This window comes from Melozone crissalis, unplaced genomic scaffold, assembly GCF_028551555.1.
Source record: "Melozone crissalis strain CALT ecotype California unplaced genomic scaffold, PUWL_Pcris_2 ptg000016l_1, whole genome shotgun sequence".
NCBI classification, from domain to species: domain Eukaryota; kingdom Metazoa; phylum Chordata; class Aves; order Passeriformes; family Passerellidae; genus Melozone; species Melozone crissalis.
Genome location: NW_026535794.1, coordinates 37,653,951 through 37,680,772, shown reverse-complemented (window position 1 = coordinate 37,680,772; position 26,822 = coordinate 37,653,951). Strand labels below are relative to the sequence as shown.

General features: G+C 43.6%; 2 protein-coding genes across 2 annotated transcripts in view; one reads left to right on the top strand and one right to left on the bottom strand.

Annotated features, from left to right (window-relative positions):
- The window catches only part of KAT2B (lysine acetyltransferase 2B), a 40,458-nt gene extending 28,881 nt beyond the window's left edge, over positions 1 to 11,577 (bottom strand). The window contains exons 1-2 of the mRNA XM_054273903.1: positions 11,356 to 11,577; positions 2,434 to 2,560 (exon numbers count right to left, since the gene is read on the bottom strand). Coding sequence (XP_054129878.1) covers positions 2,434 to 2,560; positions 11,356 to 11,577 — 349 coding nt within the window. The remainder of the gene's footprint in view (positions 1 to 2,433; positions 2,561 to 11,355) is intronic.
- Positions 11,578 to 12,298: 721 nt separating this feature from the next.
- On the top strand, positions 12,299 to 26,540 carry PP2D1 (protein phosphatase 2C like domain containing 1). Its single transcript, XM_054274058.1, is given in 12 exon segments — positions 12,299 to 12,379; positions 12,863 to 12,968; positions 13,283 to 13,443; positions 21,036 to 21,370; positions 21,372 to 21,413; positions 21,415 to 21,509; positions 21,512 to 21,627; positions 25,068 to 25,105; positions 25,107 to 25,495; positions 25,530 to 25,673; positions 25,951 to 26,109; positions 26,112 to 26,540. Coding segments are annotated over 12 exon segments (1,776 nt in total). The 3' UTR covers positions 26,222 to 26,540.
- Positions 26,541 to 26,822: the final 282 nt, after the last annotated feature.

The window sequence follows — 26,822 nt, the reverse complement described above, 5'->3', positions numbered from 1 at the left end:
TTAAAACAACCACATTGAGCCAAACTGTGGGGCTGAGCACCAAAAGGATGAATCTATTATGTTGTAGATAAGTAGACAATAATACACACAATCAAATAGATTTATGCACCAAAAGCTGCACTGGCTTGAAGATAAAACAACATCCTCAAAAAGAGACATCTCAAGAAAGATAGTACGTAGGATTGAATTCACCTCTAGATGAAATAAATAAATTCAGAAAAGAAAAAAGGAAAAAAAATCCTCCATTTTTACATCAGGTACAGCTTTAAGCAGTACATATCTGTATTGCTACTTCAATGGCTTTCTGAAAAGGAAAAGCAGCACAGCTAATGTGAAACCCACACACCTTGTGGTAAATCTGGTTTTAAAGGTATTCAGCAGAAACACACTAATTTAGAAGAGATGAATAGGAAAATTATCTAGGAAAACACAGCTGAAAGACATATTTTTCCAGTAGTATGAGGAAGCACAGAGCAACTAATTTGAGTTATTTTAAATTAAACATCTTCCTCATTAGCTGCAGTCAGTTTTTCTTAAAAAAACAGTAAATAAAAATACAGTTTCCTCATAGAATACTTTTGCTGGTTTTACAGTTCTGGTTTTCTCTGGTTCCCTGCCTAAAGAATTATTTAATACTATTTAATAGACCAAAACCAGGCCTAGCTTTTAGAAGAGCTGAGTTTTTCTACAAAATACAAAGCATCCATAAGTTCTGCTGGACAACAGAGAACTGACAGGCACATCTTGCAAGTTAAAAAAAAAAAGAAAGAAATAGCTCTTTCTTCAAAGGCCAGGATTGAAAGGGACAGGTAACATAAGCCACCCTAATTGCACAAACAGAAGCAGCACAGAGAAGCTGTGTGATGAAAAATTGAAACTAACTTGGCTAAAGTGACTGAATTTTCTGTGATACTATGCATTTGTTAATCTTCTCCTGAAAGCAAACCCAGAGATTTGGAATTCCAGGAAAAAATCCTGCTGAAAAGCCTAGAAATAAATGACATGTAATGAGACCATAAAAAGAGGAGGGAAGAAATAGAAATAAATCCCATGCAAAAAAAGAAAAAGTATTCAATTCAAAGCACAATATCTTTTTCTAAAGTAAAATAATAAAATATCTATTGTGAAGGTTTTAAATTTCTCTTTTTTTTTTTATTGCCCTAAGTTTTGGGCAGCAACAAAAATTAAATATTAAGTGCTTCTTTTAAATTAGTTCTGAATTTTATTTTAGCTGAATTTTTATTCAGTATTTGTTAAGAAGGACGAGGATCTATGATGGAGCAAGTTGAGAGGAGGGCAATGAAGGTGATCTGAGAGCTCGAGCACCTCTCCTATGAAGTCAGGCTGAGAGTGTGGGGTTGTTCAGACTGGAGAAGGCTCCAGGGAGATCTTAAGGCAGCCTTCCAGGACCCAGAGGTGGCCCCAAGAAAACCAAAGGGGGTCTTTTCCAAGGACATGTAGTGACAGCACAAGGGGTGGTGGCTTTAGACTGGTTCAAATTAGATTTCAGAAAAAGGGTTTTTTTACTTTGAGGATCGTGGAATACCAGAACAAGTTGCCCAGAGAGGTGATGGATGCCCCATCCCTGGAAACATCCAAATTAGAGCTGGCTGGGGCTCAGAGCAATGTGATCTAACAGAAAGTATCCCTGCTGACTCCAGGGTGGCTGGACTACATGATCATTAAAAGGTCCCTCCCAAATCAAACTGTGATTCTGATATATGCAGAAACAGCCATCAGCTTTTATTTTGGATAAGTATAAATTCTTAAAATAATAATACAGTGATTCAGCACTGCTTTTCAGGCTCTGTGGGTAACAAATTGTTATTTATTCTAAGTCTGAAAAACAAAATCAAAAACCGCAACAGCATTTAACAATGGATTTTGAGCAGTTGCTTCCAAGACATGCAAGCTGTCTGCACAACAACTCAGACCATCCTAAGATGTACAAACCTAGTTTTATTTTCTGTGACTCAGAAAAGACACAGTTTTTTTTGCAGGTAGGATTACCTGTTTTAGTGATGCTAAAGAATATTTTATACTTTGTTCTAAAGTAAGGAAACATAATACAGCCTACAGGAGAGAGTCATTCACCTTGTAACAAAGGCAGATAGAGCTGTGTAAGGTTAAGGCATATGTAACACAAAGTATTAAAATTGTGGCGGGTAGCTTAATGGTGCTTTTGCACTTCAACAACTTTTGAAGGTTAGGAGTTGCAACTTAGCTGTATTTCTTTAAAACTAATTTTAGGATTATTTCCACATTAACCATATTATTAAAATATCGAACATATTCCAATCGAAGCTATTGACATTTACGCCTAATCGTAACTCCCATTTCTAGGCCTTGACGTGAAATGTTGGGGCTCAGGTGCCCGGAGCGCGGGAAGAGGAGGAGGAGGAGGAGGAAGAAGAAGAAGAAGCAGAAGCTCACCCAGCGCGTGGCTGCAGCTGCGGCAGGGCTCGGCCAGGCTCACCGCTGCCTGCTGCAGCTCGGCTCGCGGCGGCGTGGGAGGCGGGTTCGGGTTCTTCCAGCCATTGCATTTACAGGACTCCTCGGCCTGAAATCAAAGCAAAGGGATATCAATCAACGCCACAGAACATAGGAACTTGCTGGAACTGTGTTATTTCAAAAGGAATAATCTTTTTTTTTTTTTTTTTTTTTTTGGAGGGGGAGGATGAGAAGAGGGGACTCGGGGAGTTTTGCTGTTGTTTCATTAGCATTTTTATCTCCCACATTACTTATTTCCTTCTTTTCTGGAAATTATCAGAAACAGAATATTGTCTCAAACAGAGCAATTAACACAGCATACATAACCAACCCTGCCTAGCTCCTTTACAGACAGCCCTCACTCTACTGAAAAATGTATTCGAATATTTACTAGTAAACCAACATTTGCAGATCCTGCTGTTAAAAATAGTTTAGAAACTGCTGTAAAATCGTTGATAGATCATTAGCATGTTCTGTTCGTTTGGTTATTATACTGTAAAAGGGGTTAAAAGGGTACTTTTAAGAAATAGGGTACTCAATGTACCATCGTATACCGAAGGAAAGTGCACCACCCCCAAGCGAAACGAGCCAGCCTGGACAGAACTGTAATGGGCCTCTCAAGCGCCTTAAATCTTCATGCAAATGAAGGATCCAAACAGAAACCAATCCAAAGGGACAAAAAACAGGATAAAAAGGGGCATCTGACCCAGTGAACGTCTGTTGCTCTACCTGGGACATCGGGGACATCGCTGCTGAAAAGAAGACCCAGCGCCGGCGCTGCAGCATCCTCGACGGGACCGCTCCTGCTCGGCCCTCGGGCCCCCATGCTTTAAACCTTTATTTTTCTTATAATAAAAGCTGAAATCGCTTAGTACCAGGAGCTTGCTCTCATTTTTATCACTGCTACCGAGACAGATTTAATTATTTAAACATAAACGGGTCACCCAACAGGCAGCACGTTTGTCACTGCCCCATCAGCTGCGCTGGCACCAAGGAATCTCACACAGCTGAAACCAAGCCCATGTCAACAAAGGCAGGGCTAACCAATGCTGAAATAGCCAAGCAATAAATGCACTATTGGAGAGGGCTGTTTAAGGCAAGGAATGCTTGGCTCCTGAAGCAACAGATGCCAAAGACAGTGACACTTCCACTGCAACCTGCTGCTTTCCCTAGGAAGTTTACTTACACTCACTGAGTGTGAAACAACCAGCAAGAGAATGCAGCTAAAAGGGAAGACCATGAAGGGAGAGGTTGTGACTTTGGTAATCGTGTCTCAAATCATTCAGAAGATCAAAGTACCAATTCCAGTTATCTAAAGAGCAGCTTCACAGGGGGGATTTTCTTCTGCACATCCAAAAGATCTTGGTTATTCTAACATCATTAGTACTCCTATTTGAAGATCTAATTGGAAAGAAAGCCTGCTTTTCTACTCTTCAGAGATATCTGTGCACCGGGTTGTAAAAAGATACTCACGAAATTGCACTGCCGAGACCTCAGTGAGGAAAGTATGCCAATTGCTGCATAATATTTATGGCTGAAACAATCTTAGTAGGAAAAATTGTGATGGTAATATATGCAGCACTAATGTATCATTTTTCAAAACTGATTCTGCATGCATTTAGTGTGATCTATTTCAGGAACCTATTTCATTTTCCTTTTAAGTTTCCAAATCCCATCCTACCGAAGGAAGAAGAACGAAGGAGAAGCAGAAAGGATCACAGCTTGACAGCTCCTAGCACTGACAGCTTTGTAAATGGCTGGTAAATTGTTCTTTTAAACTCATTTCAATATTCAGTAACCTGAGAACCAAGAAAACTGCTGCCTGCAGTATGCTGAGCACCACATGATGTTTTTACCATCTCTGAGGCTTAAGCATTTACCCAGCTGGGCTCCTGGCCCTGGGTGCCACGGCCTGTCCCAGGGCAGTCTGGCTGGCACCAAGGCCAGTGAGCAGCATTTTCTGCAGGCACCGGGGTGACTCAGAAATCCACCTGCAAGTGCCCAGCAAAACCATCTCTGCATTATTTCCCTTGAAAAAGGGACAGCCTGCATGGCCTGAACCTCCTGGCTCTCCAAACTCCCTGAGTGGGTGCAGACCGCCTGCCAACCCGTGCATTTATAAAGTGAGATCAGCGAGGCTTCAGGATGAAATGAGGGGAAGATGAAAACAAATTTTTTTTCTAAGTCTCATAAAATGCAATCTGAGAACATTTATGGTGAAGTTTATGTTCTTTTCCTATCGTGTTTTCTGTGAGTAATGTGATTGGCAGAGAACTGAAGTGTAATTTTATGGCAGAAGCCGTCACTTGCACTTTCACAGGCATTGAGCCAGTTGTGTTTTCATCCAGCCCTACAGGCCCTCCAAGCTAAATGGACTTGAGGGATCAGAGACTGGGGGATACCTGTGAAGCACAGACTGCAAGGACTCTGGACACCTGGGAGATGACACAAACCCCTAATTTTCAACTAGCTTCCAATGCAAAACCAATGCCAAATAAACTGTGCACATTTGTTTTGTGAGAAAGGCAATGTTCCCATGAAAGTTTTTGCATTTAACATAAGGCTACAGAAACTGTCAACAAAAAAAAGTCTGAAAATGAGATTATTGACAAAGAAAACGCAAGAAGCAATTTTGAAGGAGTTGTCAAACAAAAAAAAAGATTGAATATTGTTTTAGGGAAGTAAGATTTGACCCTTCCCATGCAGCTGTCTGGACAAATGTTCAGCACTGTAAATTACTGACATATCACCATGCTTATTATTTATTGCCTTAAATCATGCCACAACGAAGCATATCCAGAACTCCTTCCTAAAAATAGGCACAAGCTTTTCGAGATTTTTTTTTCTCTGAGTGGAAGCAGTATGTCACAGAAGCTCACCAAACAATGTTTACTATCAAGCCAAAAAACCATAAACAGTGAGTAACTATGCAAACTTTAGTGCCACACCATAATTAACAGCAAAGATGCAAACAGATGCACGAATCGTGATAACAGCTCAGTTAAACTGACAAAAATAAATATCAACCCACCCACAGAAGAACAAAACCAGCATGCTCGATGACAAATCTTTTTCTCCTCTTGCTGGTATTTCCTCTCCAGATCTTTTTGCAACAGCTGTTAATTGGTATTGTTCAAATTATTCTTGAGACCTTAACCAACCAACCACTAGGGTGGGGTTTTTTTGGTTAATCTCAATAAAATACCAGAATCAGCATTAATGTTCTGTTAACCAATGCAAAACAGAACCTAAAAAGGTCCTCTTTAAAACTTAGCATTTATTGTAGACGTTAACAGTGCAAGTATTTTGCAGTGAATATGCAATGTGCATTCCTCAGTGGCTTAAATTGCTGAGTTGTTTTAAATGTTCCACAGCATTTTGCTCGTTCAATCCTTTCTTTGACTATCTTCAGCTTTTTCCTTTCTTCCTTTTTTTTTAATGTCACTCATCTGCTTTTCATTAGAAAATAAAGTATGACTTCACCTCTGCAAAAACTTAATGTAAGATCAAAACAGTTTTGAGGGAAGGAAGGAAAAGTATTTGAAGTAGCACATCCACTCCTTGAAGCCCTATTTTCTGGGACATCTGCAGAGCTCTGATAAATCCCCTGTAGATCTTGTGCCTAAATGAGGCCTGAAAAATAATGACCATCATCTTTGCAGGGATCATGAACACCACACCTTCATTGGTGGTTTTTAATTAAATTGGAGGAGTGCAATAAAATAAAACACAACAACTACATGCTGTTGCCTCCCCCCCCCCCCCAGCAAACAAACAAACAAAAGAAGCCAACCACAAAACAAGCAAAAAAAAAAATGCAGAAATTATGTACATTTTGCACTGCATGACACAATTTCAATTTTCTTTTTAACTCCTTCCATGTTTGGTGGAGTGTTACAATGGGAGAAATCAAACTGTCCAGTAACTCTGGGCAGTGAAAACTATATCTCTAGGAAAACTAAAGTGATCATTTCCCTTAGAATACTGAATAAGAATGCACTGATAGGAATAGACCATAAAAAATACAGCACATTTTAACACAAATTGTCAGTACTGTATTAAAAAAGGAAGCACCTGAAAGTTACAATATTGTACATATCTCAGCCCCTTTTAGGTGAGTTTCAGCTCTGCAAATAAGAACAAATAAGAAAGTTACAATAACCTATTGACTAAAATATCCCTCCCCCTTTTGGATAGTGAAGGTGCAAACTTCAAGCTAACTTAATAATAAGGCAAAAGACCCCAACAGTTCTAAATCTGAGTTTCAAATAGCTGTTGTGCAGGATTTTTCTTTCCAGCTAAAAATCATACAGGTTACCCTGTTTGGTAATTGAGATGCAAAACAGGCTCAACAGATTATGCACAAACATTACAGATCTTCTCTATTTCCAGCAAGCATAATTACTCTAGAAAACATCTTCTTCCTCTCAACACAAAAGCAGACCAAAATACCTTATAAGCTTTTTCCTGCTGGCAGCAAGCTCAAAATGATAACTTTATCAAAAAGTATCACATAAACTATAATAAATACACTGATGAATTTAAAACATGTATTTTTCCTACTCATATGTCCAGTACCCCAGAACCAGACAGCTGGACACTACTCAAAGAGCCACTCATACGTATCAGGAAATTAGCTGACCCATTTAACTTTAACAATACAAAATAAGCAGTTTAATGGGCAGCTTAAAGGGCATGTTCTTAATTTATTGATTGATCCAATTATTTTATTCCCTGTACTTTCCAGTTTCACTTACAGAAGAGAAGTAGGTTACCATATAAATCTTTTATCAATAATAAGCAACCACTTCCTACCTTGTAAAGTTAATGGTAGATTTCCTATTTAAAGGAAGATGCTTTAATTGGCCCTGTAAGACATTATAAAACAGATTCACTCCACAATGAAAGTGGATAAGATAAGAAAGCTTTAGATGACTTCTTTGTCTCCTAAACACTTCTGCAGAAAATAACACATTTCAAGTTGAGCTTCAAGGAGCTGTACTCTCCGTATAAAGAGCCCAGCGGTAACATGGCCAAATTGGCCTCCTCTTAATCTGCCTTATAAAAATCAGGAAATAAAATATTTTCTTATGGAAAAGGTGGTACAAGTTTACCTTATGAACTCTTTTTTTTTTTTTTTTTTTTATGTGTGGGAAAACTAGAGGCCGCTCTAGAATGAGAAGTGGGAAGAAGTGCTTCCAGAAAGGATAAGCAGCTGGTCTGGAGCCTGGGGCTGGGATTTTACTTCCACATCTGCCCATTGCTCACCTGCTGCAGGGCCTTGGCCAAGCCATCTCACCACAACCCTTCTCACTCCCTCTACTGTGCTTATCTAAAGCAAAAAGGTTTTCTTCAAGGAGGCATTATTCTTTGTGCACGTGCTTTAGACTACTGGGTTCTAATTATATCTGTAAACACCCAGGCATTACTGTAAGACATGTATAATGAAAACTAAATGAGTTTACAGAAAACTTAGTGTACTAAAATAGTTCATATTTCACCTTATTTACAAAAAAAGCTCCCAGTGAGACAGGAGAGAGAGTTGTATTTTCACATATTGTAAACCAATAGGGGGAAAAAATTGCAGAGGAGGCTTCCTCCTACATCTTCATTAAATATATTTATATGTGTAAGTCACACAGTGCTGCTTTTATATAAAATGCTGCAAGCTCACATGCCTAATGCTCAATTTCACAGTGGACAAAACCAAAACGATGTATGCAGCCATTCATACACATACAGACACAGCAAGTACCAAATACAAAACCCCCCACAGCACACAGCACTACTGTGTACCTCCAAAAGTCATGAAAACTGTGCCAACTCCTCTCATATATCTTGTTCAGAATGCCACCCTCCTCCTTCAGACTTGGGCTTTTAAGAAGGTTTTTACTAAGAAGAGCCTGTTCTGTGCCTTCCACCCAGACTTTTCTCACAGAGGAACAAGTCAAGTGGAGCAGCTCAACAGCTACAACTCTCCTGGTCCAGTTCTTTTATCAGGAAAAAACCCAAACTCCACATTTGTCTAGTCTCAGCTCCCTAAACTTCAGGCTCATTCTGCTCAGGATACGGGCACACCAAATATGTATTTACCAGCAGTCTTTATCCATGTTTCCCATGATGAAAAGGGATGGGTTGTAGAGAGGGACCAGGAGATCCTTCCTGAGGACCAAGCACCCTGCCCTAGAGCAGTGCCCTTGACTCTCTGCTCAGCATTTCTGCTGTCACCAGTGAGACACCCTCTGCACAGCCACTGACCTCTCCACCTGCTTGTGTTCTGACTTTATCCCCAGCAGACAGGTGCTCCCTGGCTGTTACTCCAAACATGCCTGAGGCTGAGCTCCTAATGAATTCTGCGTGCTGAATTTTGCAATGAAACTCCTGGGGGAGAAGGTGACTGGCGTTAAGGATGCTGTTACATATTTTAGCACTCCAACTTGCACAGCTCCATATAGATTTACATAAGATCCATGTACAGTCACTAGTTGAATGAGAACAGATGTCCCCTTTGGAGATGGTGTGTTTGCCTCCTCTCACTCTTTTGCACTCACACACACAAATGCAAAATCAATGAAAGAGAAGTTGCAACCCAAAGTAAGAAAAAGTTTAAAGTTACACACTGCACTGCTACAGTTGGCAAACCAGCTTCTCCAGGCTACAGTTTCCAGCGATGTTAGAAGCCAAAAAGTGTCCTTCTGAAGCACCTGCCAGGTGCTCAGGAGAAAAAATAAAACATTCTTCCACCCTGCACCATCCTTCCCACCTTATCTCATAGAAGCTTGCAAGGAGCTTCCAGTCTGCTTACTTGTTTTTGCTATGAGTATGTAGATGCCACTGTAGAGAAGTCAAACAGCAATTTTAACCTGAATACAGTGCAGTGTTTAGTGCTGGAACTGTGCCTACATCCTGGCAGGAGGGAGACCCCCTGACCATGGGTCCTGCTCCATTTATCAGTACCAAGACACACATCCAAGATTTGTCACAGACGAAGGACACCCAGCAGAGCACTGACAAGAGGAGCTGTTCCTGCTCTGTACCCCATCACCAGAGTCCTGCAAGAGGGAAAGAGGAGCTGACAGCAGGCCAGAGTGTGCCCTCCTCCCCTCCAAATGGTGCTTACCACAAAGCACCTGCAAGAGAGAGGCTGGTGAGCCCCCAAAAAAGCAAAGAGTTTCAGAGGAGACAAGGCTTCTCTATAGCACAGCAACCTCTGCGGGACAGAGCACTACAGGAGAAGGCTTTCACCCTCAAAAACATCTTCTGGAGGTGCATCAGAGGAAAACTAAAAAAAAAAAAGCACCAACCAAGGAAGAAAAAAACAATTTAAATACACACACACACTTCTTTAACAGCCCACGAAAAATTTACCCACTTCACAACCAGCTTCATTTATTAGCAAGTGTTGGTAACATTAAAATATGGGGGTGCAAAGGGGAATTATCACTGGGAAAGCTTCAAGCCATATCATTCTGCCCACAGTTAGTGCTGCAAAGTTCAAGTACAGCAGCTGCTCTTTAACCTTATTGGCACCGGTGTAATCTCACACTGTCCCGTGCATGCTGCAAAGCTGAAGTGTGGGTGCCTGCACATGTGGGAACAGCTAAGGCATTGCAATGTGTGGCTGCCGTAATTTGCCCTCCCATGGCAGCATTGCGCCATGCCCTCTGCCTACAGCTAAACCTCCTCGCACGGCCAGCCAGGACTACAGAGCCGTGGTGCAATGATGCCTCGTCTCGTTTGTCAGCTTGGCCTTTCACTTAACATCTGCCGAAGTAGGAGAACAGAGAAAATAAGATGCACTTTTTTCACAAACAGCCACTCTCAAAGCTGAAAGCGTTACTAGGGGATCTGACATCAGCACTGCCAATCTAAATATGTCAGCCCCGCTGTGCATCCACAAATTGCCTTGACAGCGGCAGCGCAGCCAGCGGCCCGTGCTCTGAGCACAGGCGACAATGCCCGCGGCCTGAGCTCTAGAGGCGGGAGCGACAGCTCTGACCCAGCTCCCTCCCTCTATAATAAACAGGCCAGTCCTGCTTCTCCCACCAAGAAGAAAATCGCAGGTGGACAGAAAGTGCTTGTGATGGGAAACCAGGAGCAGCACTCCTGAACGGGAGCGCCGGCAGACACGGAGCAGAGAGCTCCGCTGGGGCAGGGCACAGGCGGACAGGGGACCCCGCCGTGCGCTCGGGCACCACACACCGGCCCGGCGCTACGTGACCGCCGGGGACACAACTTTCCCAAGCGCGGAGGCCGCGCCCCTTCGCCCCTCTGCCAGCGACAGTGTCAGCTCCCGCCCGGAGCAGCGGCCTCAGCGGTGACAACAGCTCCGCGCTGCGAGACCGCGGCCAGGGCGGGCGGGAGCAGCCTCTGCCCGGGGCCGGGACCTGCGGGCGGAGCAGAGAAGCGGCGCTCCCCGCCCGGGATGTTTACGCGGAGAGCGCTGCAGCAGCGTCGCTCACCCAGCGCTCACCGCCGGCACCGGGAGCCGCCCCGCCCGCCGCCGCCTCCCGCGGAGGGACGGCCGGAGCGGCGGGAGCGGCGGGCAGAGGGACGGGCGAGCGGGACGGGCAGCGGGATCGGCGAGCGGGAGGGAGGAAGGCGGCGCTACCCGCGCGGTCCCGTATTCGGTGCGCACGGGTTTAATTCTTGTGGCCACCGGCCGAAAAGCTCCGAGAAGAGCAGGATCCACCGGCACCACCGTAGCCACCACTTCCTCGGGCAGCGCCGGGCGGCAGCCGGGCCGCCCCCGCCCCCGGCAGGGCACGGCCCTTCCCCACCACCTCCTCCCTCCCCTCCCCTCCCCTCCCGTCAATCCCCACCCTCCGTGGGCGGGGGGGCTCCCGCGGCCGCCCGGCCGGGTACCTTGCAGGCGGAGTAGACGCCCAGCTTCTCCAGCTTCTTGGCCCGCGGCGCGGCGCGCAGCTGCGCCTTCTTCCCCGCGGTGCGCGCCGAGCCAGCCCCGCCGGGGTTCTCGGCGGCGCTGCGGACCGGCCCCCCGGCGGCCACCCCCGCGGCAGCCGGGGAGCCCTGCTGCGGCCCGCCGCCGCCCGCCGCCCCGGCCCCGCCGCCGCCAGGCTCCGCCATGCCCGCGGCGCGGCGGCAGCCGCCCGTCCGTCCGGCCCGCCGGCGCGGCGCGGAGCGCCCGGCCCTGGACCCTCCCCTTCGCCGCTCCGCCGGCGGCGGCTGCTCCCGGGGGGGCGGGAGGAGGGACCCGCCGCTCCGCGGGCGGCTCCTGCCCCGCCGGCGGGGGTGGGGGCCGGCACCCGCCTCCCGCCGCTGCGCACCGCAAGGGCGCGCCCGCCTCCCGCCCGCCCTCCCTGCTCGCTGCGCGGGGGCTGCGCGGGCGGGCGGCGCCCCCGCGGGAAGGGCGGCGGCACCCGCGGCGTGCGGAGCCGCTACGGAGCCATCCCGGCCCTCCGGGAGGCTGCGCGGAAAGTTGCCCTGAAAAGAGGCGGCATCGCTGGCGGTGTCGCACGGTCCCGAAGCCCGGCGAGCCCGCGGTGCTGCCACAGCCGCCGTGGCCCCTCGGAGCGCCGCTACTTTGTTTGGCTTAACCATTGCCTTCCCACACTGTGTCCTCTGCGGCCACCCTTGAAGGGTTCCGTCTTCTTCCCCAGATCATTTCTAATTGAATGTAAAAGTATGGGTCAATTTCAAATACTGGCTAATTCAAAAACTCTCTGCTCAGTTTCTCGTGTCACGGTTCTGGGGCTTGGTTTTTTGTTGTGTCCAGAAACAAGCGTTGAGAGCGGGTCAGTTTATACCTTAAAGGGATTACCCTTTAATTGAAAGTTAAATTAAGGAAATGGCCCTGCTCCAGAGAGCGAGCGCGCTCCGTGCACAGCAGCAAGTGCAGCGGCTGCGAGGCGGTTCTGCCCCGCTGCACGTATGTAAAACCGTGGTTGAGCCGTGAGAAACCACAAATGGCAATTCCGTACTACGGCACCACGGCTTGAAGGGTTGGCATTGAGGCTGGGCGTTTGCGTGGGATTTACGGTTCTTTGATGTGTGAAGCTAAACTATCAAAAAAGCAGTGTGAGTTTGGAGGGTAGTCCCAGCGCACAGAGAGGGCTTTGCAGGCACAGGGCCTTGGCAGCTTGCATGGGGAAAGCAAAAATAACTCTCGGTTTGTGCGAAGTAATATTTGGGGGGAAAGGTGGATGACAAAACCCTGCGGCGTCCTTCTTCCCTTCGCAGCTCCTGGGGATATTTTCAAGCGTGGTGTTACACAGCGAGTTGGCATATTCACGAAATTACAGGAAACCAGAATGGAATAAAATGAAGCATTTAATGAAGCAGGGAGATCTGTTGGTTTTCTCTATTTGCTTATTTATATTTTTATTTTGAGGTGAGGTTTTAAAATGGGCAGGGTGTTGATGGGGATGGGGTCAGCGCTGCCATCCGAGCCGGGGTACCCGGGCCGTGCGGGAGCAGCCGGGCGGGCTTCGGGCTTCCCGCAGCGGTGACAGCGACCCGTAAGATGGCTGCTGCCATCCCCGCCGGTTTAAGACGGACTGGTTAAGGTGGAGGAGCCGCTGCCCTTGGCGGCAGCAGCCTCAAGATTAATAGGAAATTAAACGTGATACGAAAATCCAGTTTCTCTGTAATTTAGGAGAGAATTATTTTCGTCTTTTATTTTTAAATTTTTGTTGTAAGTGTCCGAATCACGTTTTAAAATAACAAATAGCCGGTGTGTATTAGCGGCCCCTAAGAAGCTCTTTGCTTGCATTTTCTTTATGCCGGTTAGGTTTCTTCTTTCGGACTTGAAAATGAAACTGTTCTTGCTTAGTTTCGCTTTCAGCTTTCCCACGACTCCTCCTCGGCAGAGCAAATGTTACGAGCAAAGAGCACATCTGGAACAACACGCTGGCTGCAATGGACCACTTAATATCCCCGCCTGAACATCGACTCCTAGTTTTCCCGGGAGTAGATGTACCTTTACATGCCCCTGTATGTTTTTCCTTTTTTGGTTTTTTTTCCCCCAAATACCAGGTTCTCCTTTAACCAGGTAGATAATGATATTTAACCCAGCATTAAGTTTGCACACTTGCATGTAATGAATTACAGTTTTGGTACTGAAAATACGTTTAGTGCTTTCACACAGATGAATAACTCCACCGATGTGCATCGAGGCCACTCGGTGGGCATTTATGTCTGAAGCCGCACAGGTGAATGCTCACAGGATCACAGCCTAGGTGAACAACCTTATTCTTTAGGAACCTTAAAAGCCTGAAAACTTGTTACTTCCATTAAAGTAAAATCAAAGATGAAAGTTGTCAGGAAGCAAATAATTTTACTGCAGTTCCTTCTCGAATCCTCAAGAGCATGGCTGGCTTACAATGCCACGTCTCTTTTTTTCCATTATACCTTGATGCTCGCCAGATAACCAGAAATGCAAGTCTACCAGCTTGTGGCTACAGATACAGTTACTATAGTAACATTTATAAACACTAATTTCACCACACTTGCAGAACTGCTGCCTGCTAGAAGCTGCTTAGGAAGAAACCACTCTAATTGTGAATAAGTAAGTTTTCCTCTTCTTTTTTTTAACATTAAGCCTGATCATTGCTCACATTCTAACTTTATGCAAATATGTTGTTAAAAACAAAATGAAAAAAAGCTTTACTTTGTCTGAAACTCCTGTAGTGAAAAGAAAAATATTACATTTAAAATTTTAACAAGACTAAGGAGCAAAAAGACAAAAAACAAACGCCTTATGCTTTGAGATAGGAGTGGACTCATGTCATTGTTGTATATATCCAAGCTGGTTTCTTCTGTTGGCTGAATTCAGAAGTGCAGCACATATTAATTTTCCAATTATAATGCATGCATAAATCTGAGCACCATGTAACCCCTCTGTTGCTTGGTTTTCATCATTAAACATGAATATATTAAATTAGATTCAAACTCACAGTATTGTCTGAAAAACCCTCACCACATTTTTCAGTTTCTGTCCTTTGGGGCGTGTCAGTGGGTTTGCACAAGTGGAGCTGACTCTGAAACCCGAGTTAGGAAGCCCAGGTGGGAGCAGATGATCCTGCCTGTGCTGCTCAGCTCACAAGCTCAGGTGAGTGGCCAGGTGACTTCAGGAATGCTACTGGTCTGCATCAAATTAGGGAAGCCAGGAGCCAGGTGAGACACAGGTGCCAGCTCATGTGGGTCTCAGGTCTCTCTCAGGCTGCTGATAGCCCCGAGCAGATCCCTGCCCAGAGCCCATGCTCCCAGCAGGTCAGACATGCATTTCACATTTGTTGCTCCTGCCTGAATTCACCGTGAACACCTGACAGGCTTAAATGCAAGAACCTTTGTGTTACTATTATTCCAAGGAGGCAAAGGAGGCAGCTGCATTCTTGAGTCACAAAAGAGGAAATCAAAATACAGTTCAGGGCGTGCCGGACTCCTGGTTATTACCAAGTTGTCATTTAGGGCTTTTGGGGCCTATCTTGCTCCCATAAATTAAAGAATGACTCAGTTAATAGCAGCCTAATGCTGAGTGCTACTGCTCTGACAGGGACCACCCAGCCCACAGCTGAGCTCTGGGAGTCTACCCCTAACCCTCATCCCTGTCTCACAGCCCAGTCTGACCCAGCATGCCCAACCCAGCCTTGTCTCCCTCCTTTTGTTCAAGTGAGATTTTCTTCCAGTGCTCCCACCTGTTTTTACTTTCAATTCCAATAGGAAAAGCATAGCTCTTGCTCTTCCAGGGAACTGAGTATGAAATCCTATTGTGTCCTTTCATTAGTGCATTCCTTGTGGGTGAAGTGGCCTCCCTTCTGGCCAGCAGGCATTCAGGAGTGCTATCAATAATTTATGAATCACTGGAAGTATTAACAATAGTAAAGTTTTTCTCATTAGGCCGCCTCCAGCATCTCGTCAGCTTCCCATGGTGCTCACATGTGACTCCAACAGCACAGACCTTCCCATCAGGTTTTTGCTTTGATAGGAAACCTCACACCCCAATTACCCAGTTTCTAAAGGAAAAAATGCAGAAAAATAAATGGATAAAATGTCATTTGCAACACCCATGGCTGCTCCAGTCGCACAAATTTCTCGTTGGTGATAGACCATTTAGCAGTTTTTATATGCTTCTTACCCAGAGGATGCTCTTCTTGACTGCAGAGTTTTGATTTAATCCAAACCAAGTGAGAAAACCAAAGGCTGGAGTCACTCCTGCCTTTGCACCATTTGAGCTGTGTGTGTGAGGTCCAGTTGTTTGTTGAAGTTATTTAGCCATCAGCAGTCACTGCACAGGCTTACAGTGTATTATTTTGTGGCAGTCATAGCTCTGGATCTCTTCTCACAAACATGGGATGTAACACCTATTTTTCCCTTACCTTCTCTTTGACTCCTCACAATTCTTTAGTTTATTCCTTTCTTTAATGTATTTTTCTGTTCTTTCTATTCCTTAATTCGTGGCAGAGATCCCTGCAAACCTCTGGGACTCCACTGGGTGCATTTTGACTGCTTGTGCCATGTAGGGCAGGTCATTTGGTGCTGGAAGCCTGAAATACCCCTGGGATACTGGCCCAGGCAGTGCTGGCAGGGATGGGAGAGAAAGGGCCTCCTTTCTCCTTTCCCCAGGTGCCAGCCAGCACCCTTGATACAACACTGACATGGATATTATTTCTGTAAGATGAAGTTTCAGTGGCCTAAGCACATCTACTTGTGCAAACTCAGTCATGAGCCTTCCACATATCTGTGTGGGGGACCACCTGGAAATCCTGGATTTTCCTGGAACTAGAGACACAACCACAGGCACCACTGCTAACCCCTCAGCCAAGAAGCAGAAACTAGACAGGCTAAAACCTTCCATTTGGGCCGACTGTAACAGTGGTGTGTACAGCTGACAAATGCAGAGGAACCCCAGGAGTGCAGCACCAACCCCAGATGGGATCTGTGGGGTGAGGGAGGCAGGATGTCACTGGGACTGCAGAAGGCACAGTTATGTTATCACCACCCATCTTCTACCTTCTGCCACAGCTTTCTTTGTGGGTCCCCAAACCCTCACATCCCTCACCTCCTGTGCCAAGGCTGGCAGGCTCACCATCCTCACTCATTGTTTCACAGCCTCTCTGCCCCACACAGGCCCTTGGGGAATAGCAAACTGCTACTTCTGCCTCACTGAGACTGACCCATCTATGAGGAAGAGCTGCAAAATATCTGGAGTGTAGAAAGAGCTGGTTTGTCGTTGTTTCACTACTCCCATTTCTCATTTTGATGCTTCCTCCCAGCTGAGGAGCTGCAGCTCTGCACAAGCGGACAGTGTCACAAATTATAACTCTTGCCCAAGAAGACCTAATGATGGGGACTCTTATTTTATAGGGTGGCACAAAACCAGAGGGCCTGGAATCCCGGGATTCCAGTTTTGGACAACACTTTAGGAGATAAATAAGGAGACTAATTATCTTAATTTATTCCATAATTATTTTAATTATCAATCGCTTCCTTCTTTCTTACCTATTATCAGGTTTACAGGTGGGAGTACAGGATTCCAAGTCCCGAATGCAGGCTCTGCCCCTGGCATTCTCCTCTGACTCACAAGTTTGTCTTTATCTCTTCCCACACCTATCATAACTAGACTTTCTTGAAGCTGCATCACTGCTTCTGGGGATGCAGTAAGTAGGCTATACATGCACACCCAAGTTGACTCACTTGGGAGAAGATGTCTTGCTCCTTCTGCACCATTCCCTCTGCAGATGGTTTTAGAGAATGAGAGGATCAGCTCTGATAAAAAAATAATGGAAGGTATAGGACATGGCTCCTGGGTTAGCAAATTAGTTTGTTTTTTCAGGTGAAGACTTTTTCAGAGGCCTTATATGAGTTTAAGGAAGGCTTTGTACGGGTTTTCACAGAAGATATTTGGTCTTTGCTGCTTTGGCCAAAGGTGACCACGTGGACCTGGGACATGTTAAGGCAGCACCCCCAGCAGAGGCTGGCTGCAGCTGTGAGCAGGGCATGAGCTGCACAGCACAGCCACACTGCACCAGACCAGAGCCAATGCCTCGCTGCCCACCCTGGGTGGCTCCTTGACTCATGCTGGTGGCATCAGGAACCCTGCAGCTCAGGGACAGTCCTGGCCATGCCGAGAGTCTCTGCCGTGGTTGCTGCATGTGGGTGTGATGCATTCACAGTTTTCCAGCTGCTGCAGGAACTGTGCTGAAGGTGACATGCAATGAAGCCATGCCCTAGTGTCACAGGCTCATGGGAAGGAGAGGACTGAGAGGGAAGCACAACCTGAGACATGAGCAATAAGTAAATAGGTACATTAGGGAAGCAGGAAAAGACAGGCAAGGAAGCTGGTGCTCATTCAGCAAGAATTTGTTTATACGTACTAGCTGATAATATTTTGAGAAACTCAGGGAGACCATGACCTCCATTTTACATCCCACAGTCCTTCCCTGCCTTGTCCCATCACCCACAGGCAGGCATCTTTCCAGCACTGGTTTCAGCATCAGTAACAGTCACCATCTTCTAAGACCACAAGTATATAGCAAATAATAAAACCCCCAAACCTAAGAGAGGAAGGAGTTCAGGCCTGGAGATTGTGCAAGCTAAGTTCTGACTGTGTCAAAGGGAAGTGAGGAAGAAGTTCTCTCTGGGTGGAGATAGGAACAACATGTGTCAAAGAGAGATAACTGCATATGGGACTTGTCTGCTCAGATACAGCTCAGATCCTCCATCCTCCAAGCTCAGGAACATCTTCCATCTTTGGTAATTAAAAAAATGATGGTTGTAGTGCCAAACTGCAGAAACAGAAAATAATCTTGCCTTACCTTATTAACAGCAAGCAGCTCTGAGTGTCATAGCTAGAAAGGTTTTCCAGAAATATGAGATTTACTGAGACAATGGTATCATCTCCCATATGAGCCTCATGCTCTGCATCATTCTGTCCCTTTTAGACAGGCCAGTGTATGGCAGACTAAGCACTGACCAGGAGGCTCCTTGTTATGACACACAGTAAATACAATTTTTTTGCCCTTGAAAACATGCATAATCTCAAGCTGTGGTTCACTCCCCATTCTTCTACATCTAATTTCTTTTTATCTGCTTCTATTTTCATCTCAGAACATTAAACTGTGTTGGGTTTTGGCTCCCTAAATAGGCACAGGGAAACTGCAGTGAGCTAGAAAGCTGAATTTTATCTTTCACTGTGAGGCTGGCAGTGCCTTAGCTTGCTGTATTGTGCTGTCAGTATCTCACTGTTATCCTTTAACGTGACAGCAAAAAAACCTCCCAGTCCGTATTTGTTCCTGATGAAACAGGAACAAATTTGTTCCTGATGAAACAGGAGAAATACAAGGAGAGAAGGACATCCAGACGAATCTTTTTACTTCATTAGAGATCAGCAAAGCAAATGTTTCTTTTTTTATATTTTTACAAGGTTTTTTGCTATTAACATAAGCAATTTATGCATAGCATAAAAATGAACATCAGGGCTGCCCTTTTAATAATTATGAGCAAAGTTATTGCAACTAAAGAGTTACAGCCTATCCTGCTACATGAATTATTATGTATATTCTCCTGGTTATTTACACATTGTAATTAACTGGGACTGTTTTGGTGCTTTGAAAATGTGATTTCTTAGCACTTACAGCCACTTATGGTGATACAAACCCATGTAAAACGTATGTGAGTGTTAAGAATTCAGTTTGCTGAGATCAAACTAACATTTTGCTGAAAGTTATCAATTTCCTGTCTCTAATCCAAGGGGCTTTTATATACACGACACATAAAATGGGTTACTATTTAAAAGACTGACAAAAAATAGCTTACCAGGTGTTTTGTATACATTAGTCCTAATTCTTCTCAGGCTTGAATGCATCATTGTAATGAAAGCACTGAAAAGGCTTGTGACATATCTGTCTCAAATTCAAATTATGCAGAATAAAGGAAAAGGGATCTGCACAAGCAGCTTTACCCATGCACCTCCTTACCTTTCCCTGCTGGAGTGGTGCAGCATCTTCACAGGAGTCTGATGTTCACCTCTTGTAGAGAGACAGACTTTCCCACAAACTGGTCCTACAGCAGATTGAGAGTTGTAGCCAGCTGCAAGCCACCTCTGAAAGGATAAGCTATCTAAACTGTCATAAGGGGTTTTCAAGTGGCTCTGCTTAATATCAGCCTTTGCAGAAGATATGTTGTAATTGATCTACCTCAGCTGATCAGAGGTACTTGATTCATTAAGATGTATTAGGATTAATTTCAGCTGGACGAGGTTAGGGCTTTGACTTTAACATTTTATCTAACTGCCATGACAGAAAAGAGGCACGCATTGAAATACAAATTGCAGAAATCCTTATAATACACCGGTGATGGAGAGAAGTAGTAAGACCAAAAAAAAAAAAAAGTACTAAAAGTACTTCCTAGCTGAAATCCTGCAGGAAAAAGCAGGTGCAAAATAGTTTATTCAGGTGTGGCTGTATGGAATGCAAAGAGAGAGTCCCAGCAAAGGAATGATGTTGAAGTAGAATGAAATTCCCAAAGGCTGCTCTTGTAATGTGGCTGTGGGGTACTACTGCTGCTAAACTACCTTCCCTTGCCCTGGTGATGAATTATCAGCAATTAACAAAGATTAACTGAAACAGAAATCTCAGAGAATACAACAGCACATGCATTTTTGTCTGATTTTTCTCATCCATAAATGCTAGATACTAAAAAAAAAAAAACATAATCAACTTGAATATAAAGACTGTGTTTTCGTACTTAGTAGATACATGAAGTATAGGCTGGCAAGCTTAGCTGCTCACATGGTGTCAGGATTTTGTGTTTTGGCGTCTGTGCATGTACGTCACGTGCTGGTTTAGGGGGAGAGGATGTTATGCAAGCAGCAGTTCATACTGAAATTTTCCAAGCCTGAAGCAGAAATCACTTGGGAAAAAATTCTAGGTAAAATGGCTTAGCTGTTCCTGAGAATAGGATTTGGAAAATACGTTGTTTTGAATGTATTAAGCTAAAAGGTTTTTTTTCTAGAGAAGCTCCAAGACGGTCAGGTTTTAAACTACCACTTGGCAATTTGGCTGAAATGGCATCAGCAGTGCTTCTTTTCATTCTTGTCAATTTGCCCAAACCAGAGCAAGTTACAATATTTAGAAAGCAGCATCAGTTTGCCTATGCCAGGTAGAGCCATGCCAATGTGCAGGTAGTGAATTCAGACAGGTCCCTCTGTGCCAGCAGGGCTCTGTCAGGAAACACCTTGCTCAGAGGCTCTCCAGCTCTGGCCCTTGGCTCTGCAGCATCAGGTGCCAGGCCTGGAACAGCACTGGGGGTGCACAGTGAGGCGAGAGAGACTGAGCTGATGGGGGAGACTGGAGCAAGGAGCTGCAGTGGAAGAACTGGAGGTACAGGGGCAGGGGGAAGCCACAAGCTCTGCCTGGAGGACAGGCAGAGGAGCTGGTGCTGACTAGAGTCAGGTCCTTGCAGTACCTGAAATTCTACACCGCTAAATTCCCTGAGACTCATACTCACTTGAATTCCTTGTGGATAATCCCACTCCCACACCATTTTGTGATCTTGCCAATATCAACAATCCCGGTACTTCTCAGAAAGTAAATGATTCTTTAATAAAAGCATTACTGATTTGCTAAGATAAAAATTCCACATGGCAGAGAGACATGGAAGACAGGTTTATTGTGCTGGACAACCATAAAAGTAGGTCAGATACATGCTTTCTGGAGATTCATGATGGTTGTCACGGTGTGACAGCTACAGAAACAATTGTAGCAAAGCTTCCACTTCTATTTCTTGAACAGCTTTCTCACATAGATTCCTCCCACAAAAATAAAAATGACAAAGAGCAAATTCTAGAATTTTTTGCCAGACTAATCAAGGCAGATTACAGGAAAAAAGAGAAGAACCAAGCAATGAGGAGACCAACAAGACCAGTCTATTGTGAAAGTGTATGCTAAGTCCTTCTGGAAAATGCAGATTTTTACAGCTGGGAAGGAATGAGGTTTCCAAAGTTCACTGGAGTGGTGGTTCAGCTGGAAAAAGAATTCCTAGAGAAGAGATGGATGGCACCAAAGAAAACATCCTGAAAACAACACACACAGCCCATTAGCCAGGACAGTCAAAGGTGGTGTTGCTGGGCTCGTGCATGTTGCTATTACAGGTAAGTATATTCCATACCAGGATTTTTTTTCCCATCATCCAATTAAGTAAAAAGAAAAAAAAAAAAAAGGCAAGCCTAAATTAATCTAGAGATTTGTTGGCAGTTGGTATCTGGAGATAAAAAGCAGCAATTCCTTTAGCTTGACAATGTGAAGGGTACAGGATAAATTCCCTCAGAACTGATACTGCTATCAGACCATAGTATTCAGCTTATTAGATAAGTAGCCTAAGCACAATATTTGAATTAAAGCATTTAATTCAATTTACTAATGTAAAAGACAGAGTTAGGAAACATTCCATAATACACAAGTGACCTCTTTAAGAATAGTATGTTTTTTGTTTTTTTTTTTTAATCAAGAGGTTTAAAGTGTCATCACTTTAGGATAGGCTTCTGATTTTTGATGTGTCCAAGTCCTTGTGTCAATGAAACAAGGTCAAGATATTAGTTAAATTAATCTGTTTCATTGGACTAAGTGTCACCACATTTTGCTACCAGCAAATTGAAAACACGATTTGAAGGAATAATCTGAATTATTACTTTCTGAAATAGGAATCTGTTGTATTTTACTCTTATGAAAGAACTATTCAGACCTGTTTCCTTATGAAGTAGAACCTTGCTTTTCTTTAGTGCAGAATCAGTAATTTATTACAATCAGAAACAATGATACATTCTTAATGATTCTTCACCCACTTCTGCTACAAGGGACACTACAAAAGCTTTTGCAGACTGGCAACTCCAGTCATTTTATCTTCCCACCTGGTGATTTTTGTTACCAGTAAAGCCCTCTCCTATAGGTAAAACAGCTGTGAGATTACAAGCAAGATACTTGTTTTCCCACAAAGAAGTACACAAGCAGAGTGGGTAAAAAAAAAAAGCAGTGTATAAAAAAAGCAGGCGAGGGAAGAGTTCCAAATGGATTTGTGTCTGCAGCTACGTTCTCTTCCAGCCTCTGCCTGAAGCACATGCCCAGCACCACACCACTTCTCTCTTACTCTCCCTGGCATTAGTAAGGAGTGGCCTGACACTGCAGCTGACATCAGAGGCACTCTTTCTTCTGTGATGTGTGCATTCACACAACTTGTAAGACTTCTTCATATTTCTCCATATGGAATTTGACCAAAATTAATGAAGAGGGTCAAATATCAGTAGAAAAAGGGAGAACCATTTGAGAGACTTCATTGTGGTCAAGACAAAAAAAAAAAAAAAAAAAATTCTACATTTGAAAAAAACAATTCCAGATATTGAAAAAATACTTTTCCTTAACAACAACTTGCAGTCATCTGCCAGCCTGAGAAACACTGTAAACCAACTTTATCATGCACTGACACTGCCCTAGGTAACTGTGGTATATCTCATCACCTCCATTCTTCAACACTTGCTGCTACAGCTGGACTTCAAATAAGCTTTCTGCAGCTATGTGACCTTGACTGGTACAGGTATCAAAACAGGTAGTTCAGCACTAGCTCAGCTGTTCTTTCAGGAAATGCAGTCACACCTTTACTGGAATACAGCATTAACTCACAAAAAAGGCTGCAGTGTTTTCAGAGGAATTTGTTTCCACCTTATTGGAAATACATTTTATTTCAAAGAGATTGATTAAGGCAAGAACTGAGGCTGGGTGAATTCTTTACCAAAATTGCTTCTGGGTCTGGTTACCTGCCTCATCCATTCCTTACAGAGAGGGTTTCATGCGGGCTGCACTTAAGGATAACATAAATTCAAGCTCTATTAACAAGTTAAGGTTTGGAGTTCATCAGAGGTACTTTAAATCTTTTATGATTCAAGTTCACATTTCTGAATCACTGCTAAATACACATTTATTTAATCTAATACAATTAATTTTCCACCAAATGTACCACATCAAAGGAAAGCATTCACACAACATGAACTCTCATTTTTCCCCAAGGAGTGCATTCTTACAGAAGTACAGACATGTTTCTTCAGCTCCAGGTAAGCAACTAAAGAGGATGGTCAGATACAAGGAGCAGGAGCTGGTAACATGGGCTATCTTCTTCATTTAGTCCCACATTGACAGGTCAGCTAAGTTTTGTTGATTCTTTTGCCCTGTCTCTGGTTTGCAGACAAGAGAGACTTGCATCCAAAAGGGAAATGGATTTTACTCTTTCTTGCAGTCAGATTGTTCCACATGGGTTATATTATGGCTTTGGTCAGGCTTACAGTTGGTGGTCTGGCTCCAAGGGTTTAAAGGATATTTTACACATTCTTCTAGCTCTCCATGGAAATCAGAGGAAGGAGGGGGAAACAAGCACAAGGAAACATACAGAGCAAAACTTAAGGCATCTAGAATTTATAATTAATTAAAAAGGTGCATCCTTCAGTTTGGTATTTTGAATCACTTTCTGATTTAGGGCAGAAGAAATCTGCCTTCACAGACTACACACAGCTGTCTCCTACACTTGATGATGCCAATGCTGCCCAAGAAACCCAACTACTGTGCAAGCAATGCCTACTCATACACCCTTTCCAGAGGTCTGGGCCCCAGTCTAGCCAGATGATATTAAAAATACAATATAAATGAACATACTACAGCCAGCTTCATGCCTAGAAAGTCACCACATCGCAAGGAAGTTCCTTCTGCCTGGCATTGCTTTTCCCCTAATGCCAACACATTGGAGGGAACTGAACAACTCCTCTAATACAAGAAATGGTCTCCCAGGGCAGCCACAGAGGATCTCAAACAACACAGCACTTGGGTTCAGAGCTCCTTCCTTTATGCTCTGCATTCAAATCTGACATGACCAGCCTCCTGCAGTGCTGCAATTACTAACACTTTTAATTCTCAGATTTCAGAAATGTTGAGGGACAGGGAAAATACCTCTTCCTACTAAAGCCAAGAAATTAGTCCTCAACTTCCCACAATGACTAAGAATTCTTGCTCCGTTGGGTGCCTCAACCAAGAGATTTAAGGCATCCTGTAAGTAAACAGTAAATCCTACATCATGTACAAAGTATTTTCAAGTACTAGAATTTGTAGGCTGCCAGAAACAGTCTGAGCTGAAACTTCTTGTTGAGCTCAGACACTTGAAAGCACATGTTCTCATAGAAGAAAAAGTATTTGAGAAAAATAGAGAAGTTGCACATTGACTGGCTTTTAAACTAGAGTGCATATTTTTCATATTAGACTGCACTTTAAGCTGAATGAAATGTCACCTAAGTCTCCTCGTAAGAGTTTATTCGCAGTCAAGAGATGAAGATTCCAGAACAGTCTTCTAAGAATGGAAGGGGAAAATCCACAGACAACTCTGCTGTAAAACCAGAAACAGATTCGATGATGGTCATATTGTTGCATGTGAAGCAGATTATTAACTATGATCTCAGGTTTCTTCCCAGTCCTTAACAAAAGGCTGATACTGTAACAGCAGTATCTTTAAAACACCCAGCATGCTATAAATACTATTTAAACTTCAGATGATGTATGTGCAGTCTTACATAAAAATGGAGCCAGGTCTCTCAAGAGCACAGCACTTCTAATGTGAGAGAAAACACTTCAGAATGGTGGAAACATCAGCACTAATAAACCAGATTTGTAGAGAACTACAAGGGCTCTTGGACATGACAGAGCTCCAGTACAAAGAACGTGTGTTATATCTGTACTTCATACTGCATCTGTCCCTATCAATGTTACTTGCCAGTTTCTTATTTTGACTTCTAATGGGCTTTGAGGGGTTCTGGATTACCTAAAGTACTTGCACCAACTCTTAACATCCACTCATTACTTGAGAACGCATGAATGCTGTTCAACAAAAGAGGACACCGTGTGTCAGTATCTAGAATCCCTCACTGGAGGCAACTTAACTGACTCAAACACTATTAATCATCTGCAAGATAGAATACAGCTATTTTATTCCAACCAAAATATTTTTCAGAGTGACTAAAAAAGGCAACCTGAAACAAAATCAGTGAAAATGTTCCAGGAAGAATTACAGGCATAGCAAAAATTGAATTCTTAATAAGGAAACCAATGATCACAAAAATCAACCTAATCCAGAACTGTCTCTTTTTAGTAACAATGAAGTAAATTCAAAGAATAGAGATACACTGCTCCAATTCTAACACACAAGGTGACTCTGAAGAACTCAGTTTGACGACAGAAAATTTTATCCAAGTTTTCATCCACAGTGAGATTTCAGAGCAGGAAGAAACCAACACTTTCTGTGCAACAGGTCCAAGTCACAGCTATAAACAGCTGCAAGAGAATGTGCTGGCATCAAGGTCTAAAGCAATGAAAATGCCCTCAAAATAGACAAAACCATGCCATCTAATTCTGACTCAAATACACAGCTGGCAGAAAAAAAATGGACTCAAATTCATTTTGTGACAAACTGCAGGTGACGTTGGTCAAGAACTGCTAAAGACTGTATCACCACTGGGTTCCAAACCACCACCACAGTTTGAAAAAGACACAAAAATGTAGCCAATCAATTGCAAATCACAAGCTGCAGAGGAGACAGAGTCAGCTCAGAGACACTGCAATGCAACAAGTCACCTTGTGAACAACTGGCAAAGACTGCATTAGCTGCAGGTTCAAGAGACAATATTACTATTTTGATCATACTTCTAAATGGATGTGATAAGATACCCAATTACCTCAACATTTAAAGATTTATCACAGGATAACTGGAGTGCCACAATATATATAGGACAAGCTTATATTTAGCTGTGCCATGAATTTATTGTAAGCATCTTAAATGCTGACCCATACAGTGAATCAGACATCTTGTCTGGAACTGTACAAATGCAGTAAAACCTCCTGAAACTCTGAATAAGAACCAGTAATCAAAATTTTTTTAAACCACTTTATTCAAACCTGAGCACCTCAATATAAAACTAAACACTGGTGAACTGTCATTTTTCTTGCTAAACCCAGATTACCGCAAATTTAAAATCTGCACAAGTAAGTTTCTATCAGTTCAACATTTAAATAGACTAATTCATCTCTTCTGACACACTTTGTAGATTTCATATAATGAAAATAACTAAAAGAATTAGTGCAATATACTGGACTGATCAAAATAAAATGTACTTTGGAAAACAAAGTTGCGAAGTTCATTACTGACAGACAGCAGTACTTATGTTACAGATACAGGAGCATCATTTATTACTGTTCTAGCCATAAAGGAAGAACTCAGAACCCCCTTTGATTAGAGAGGAAAAAAGTTAGCTTTAAGTAACTGTACATTCTGTATACCTTTAAGCAACT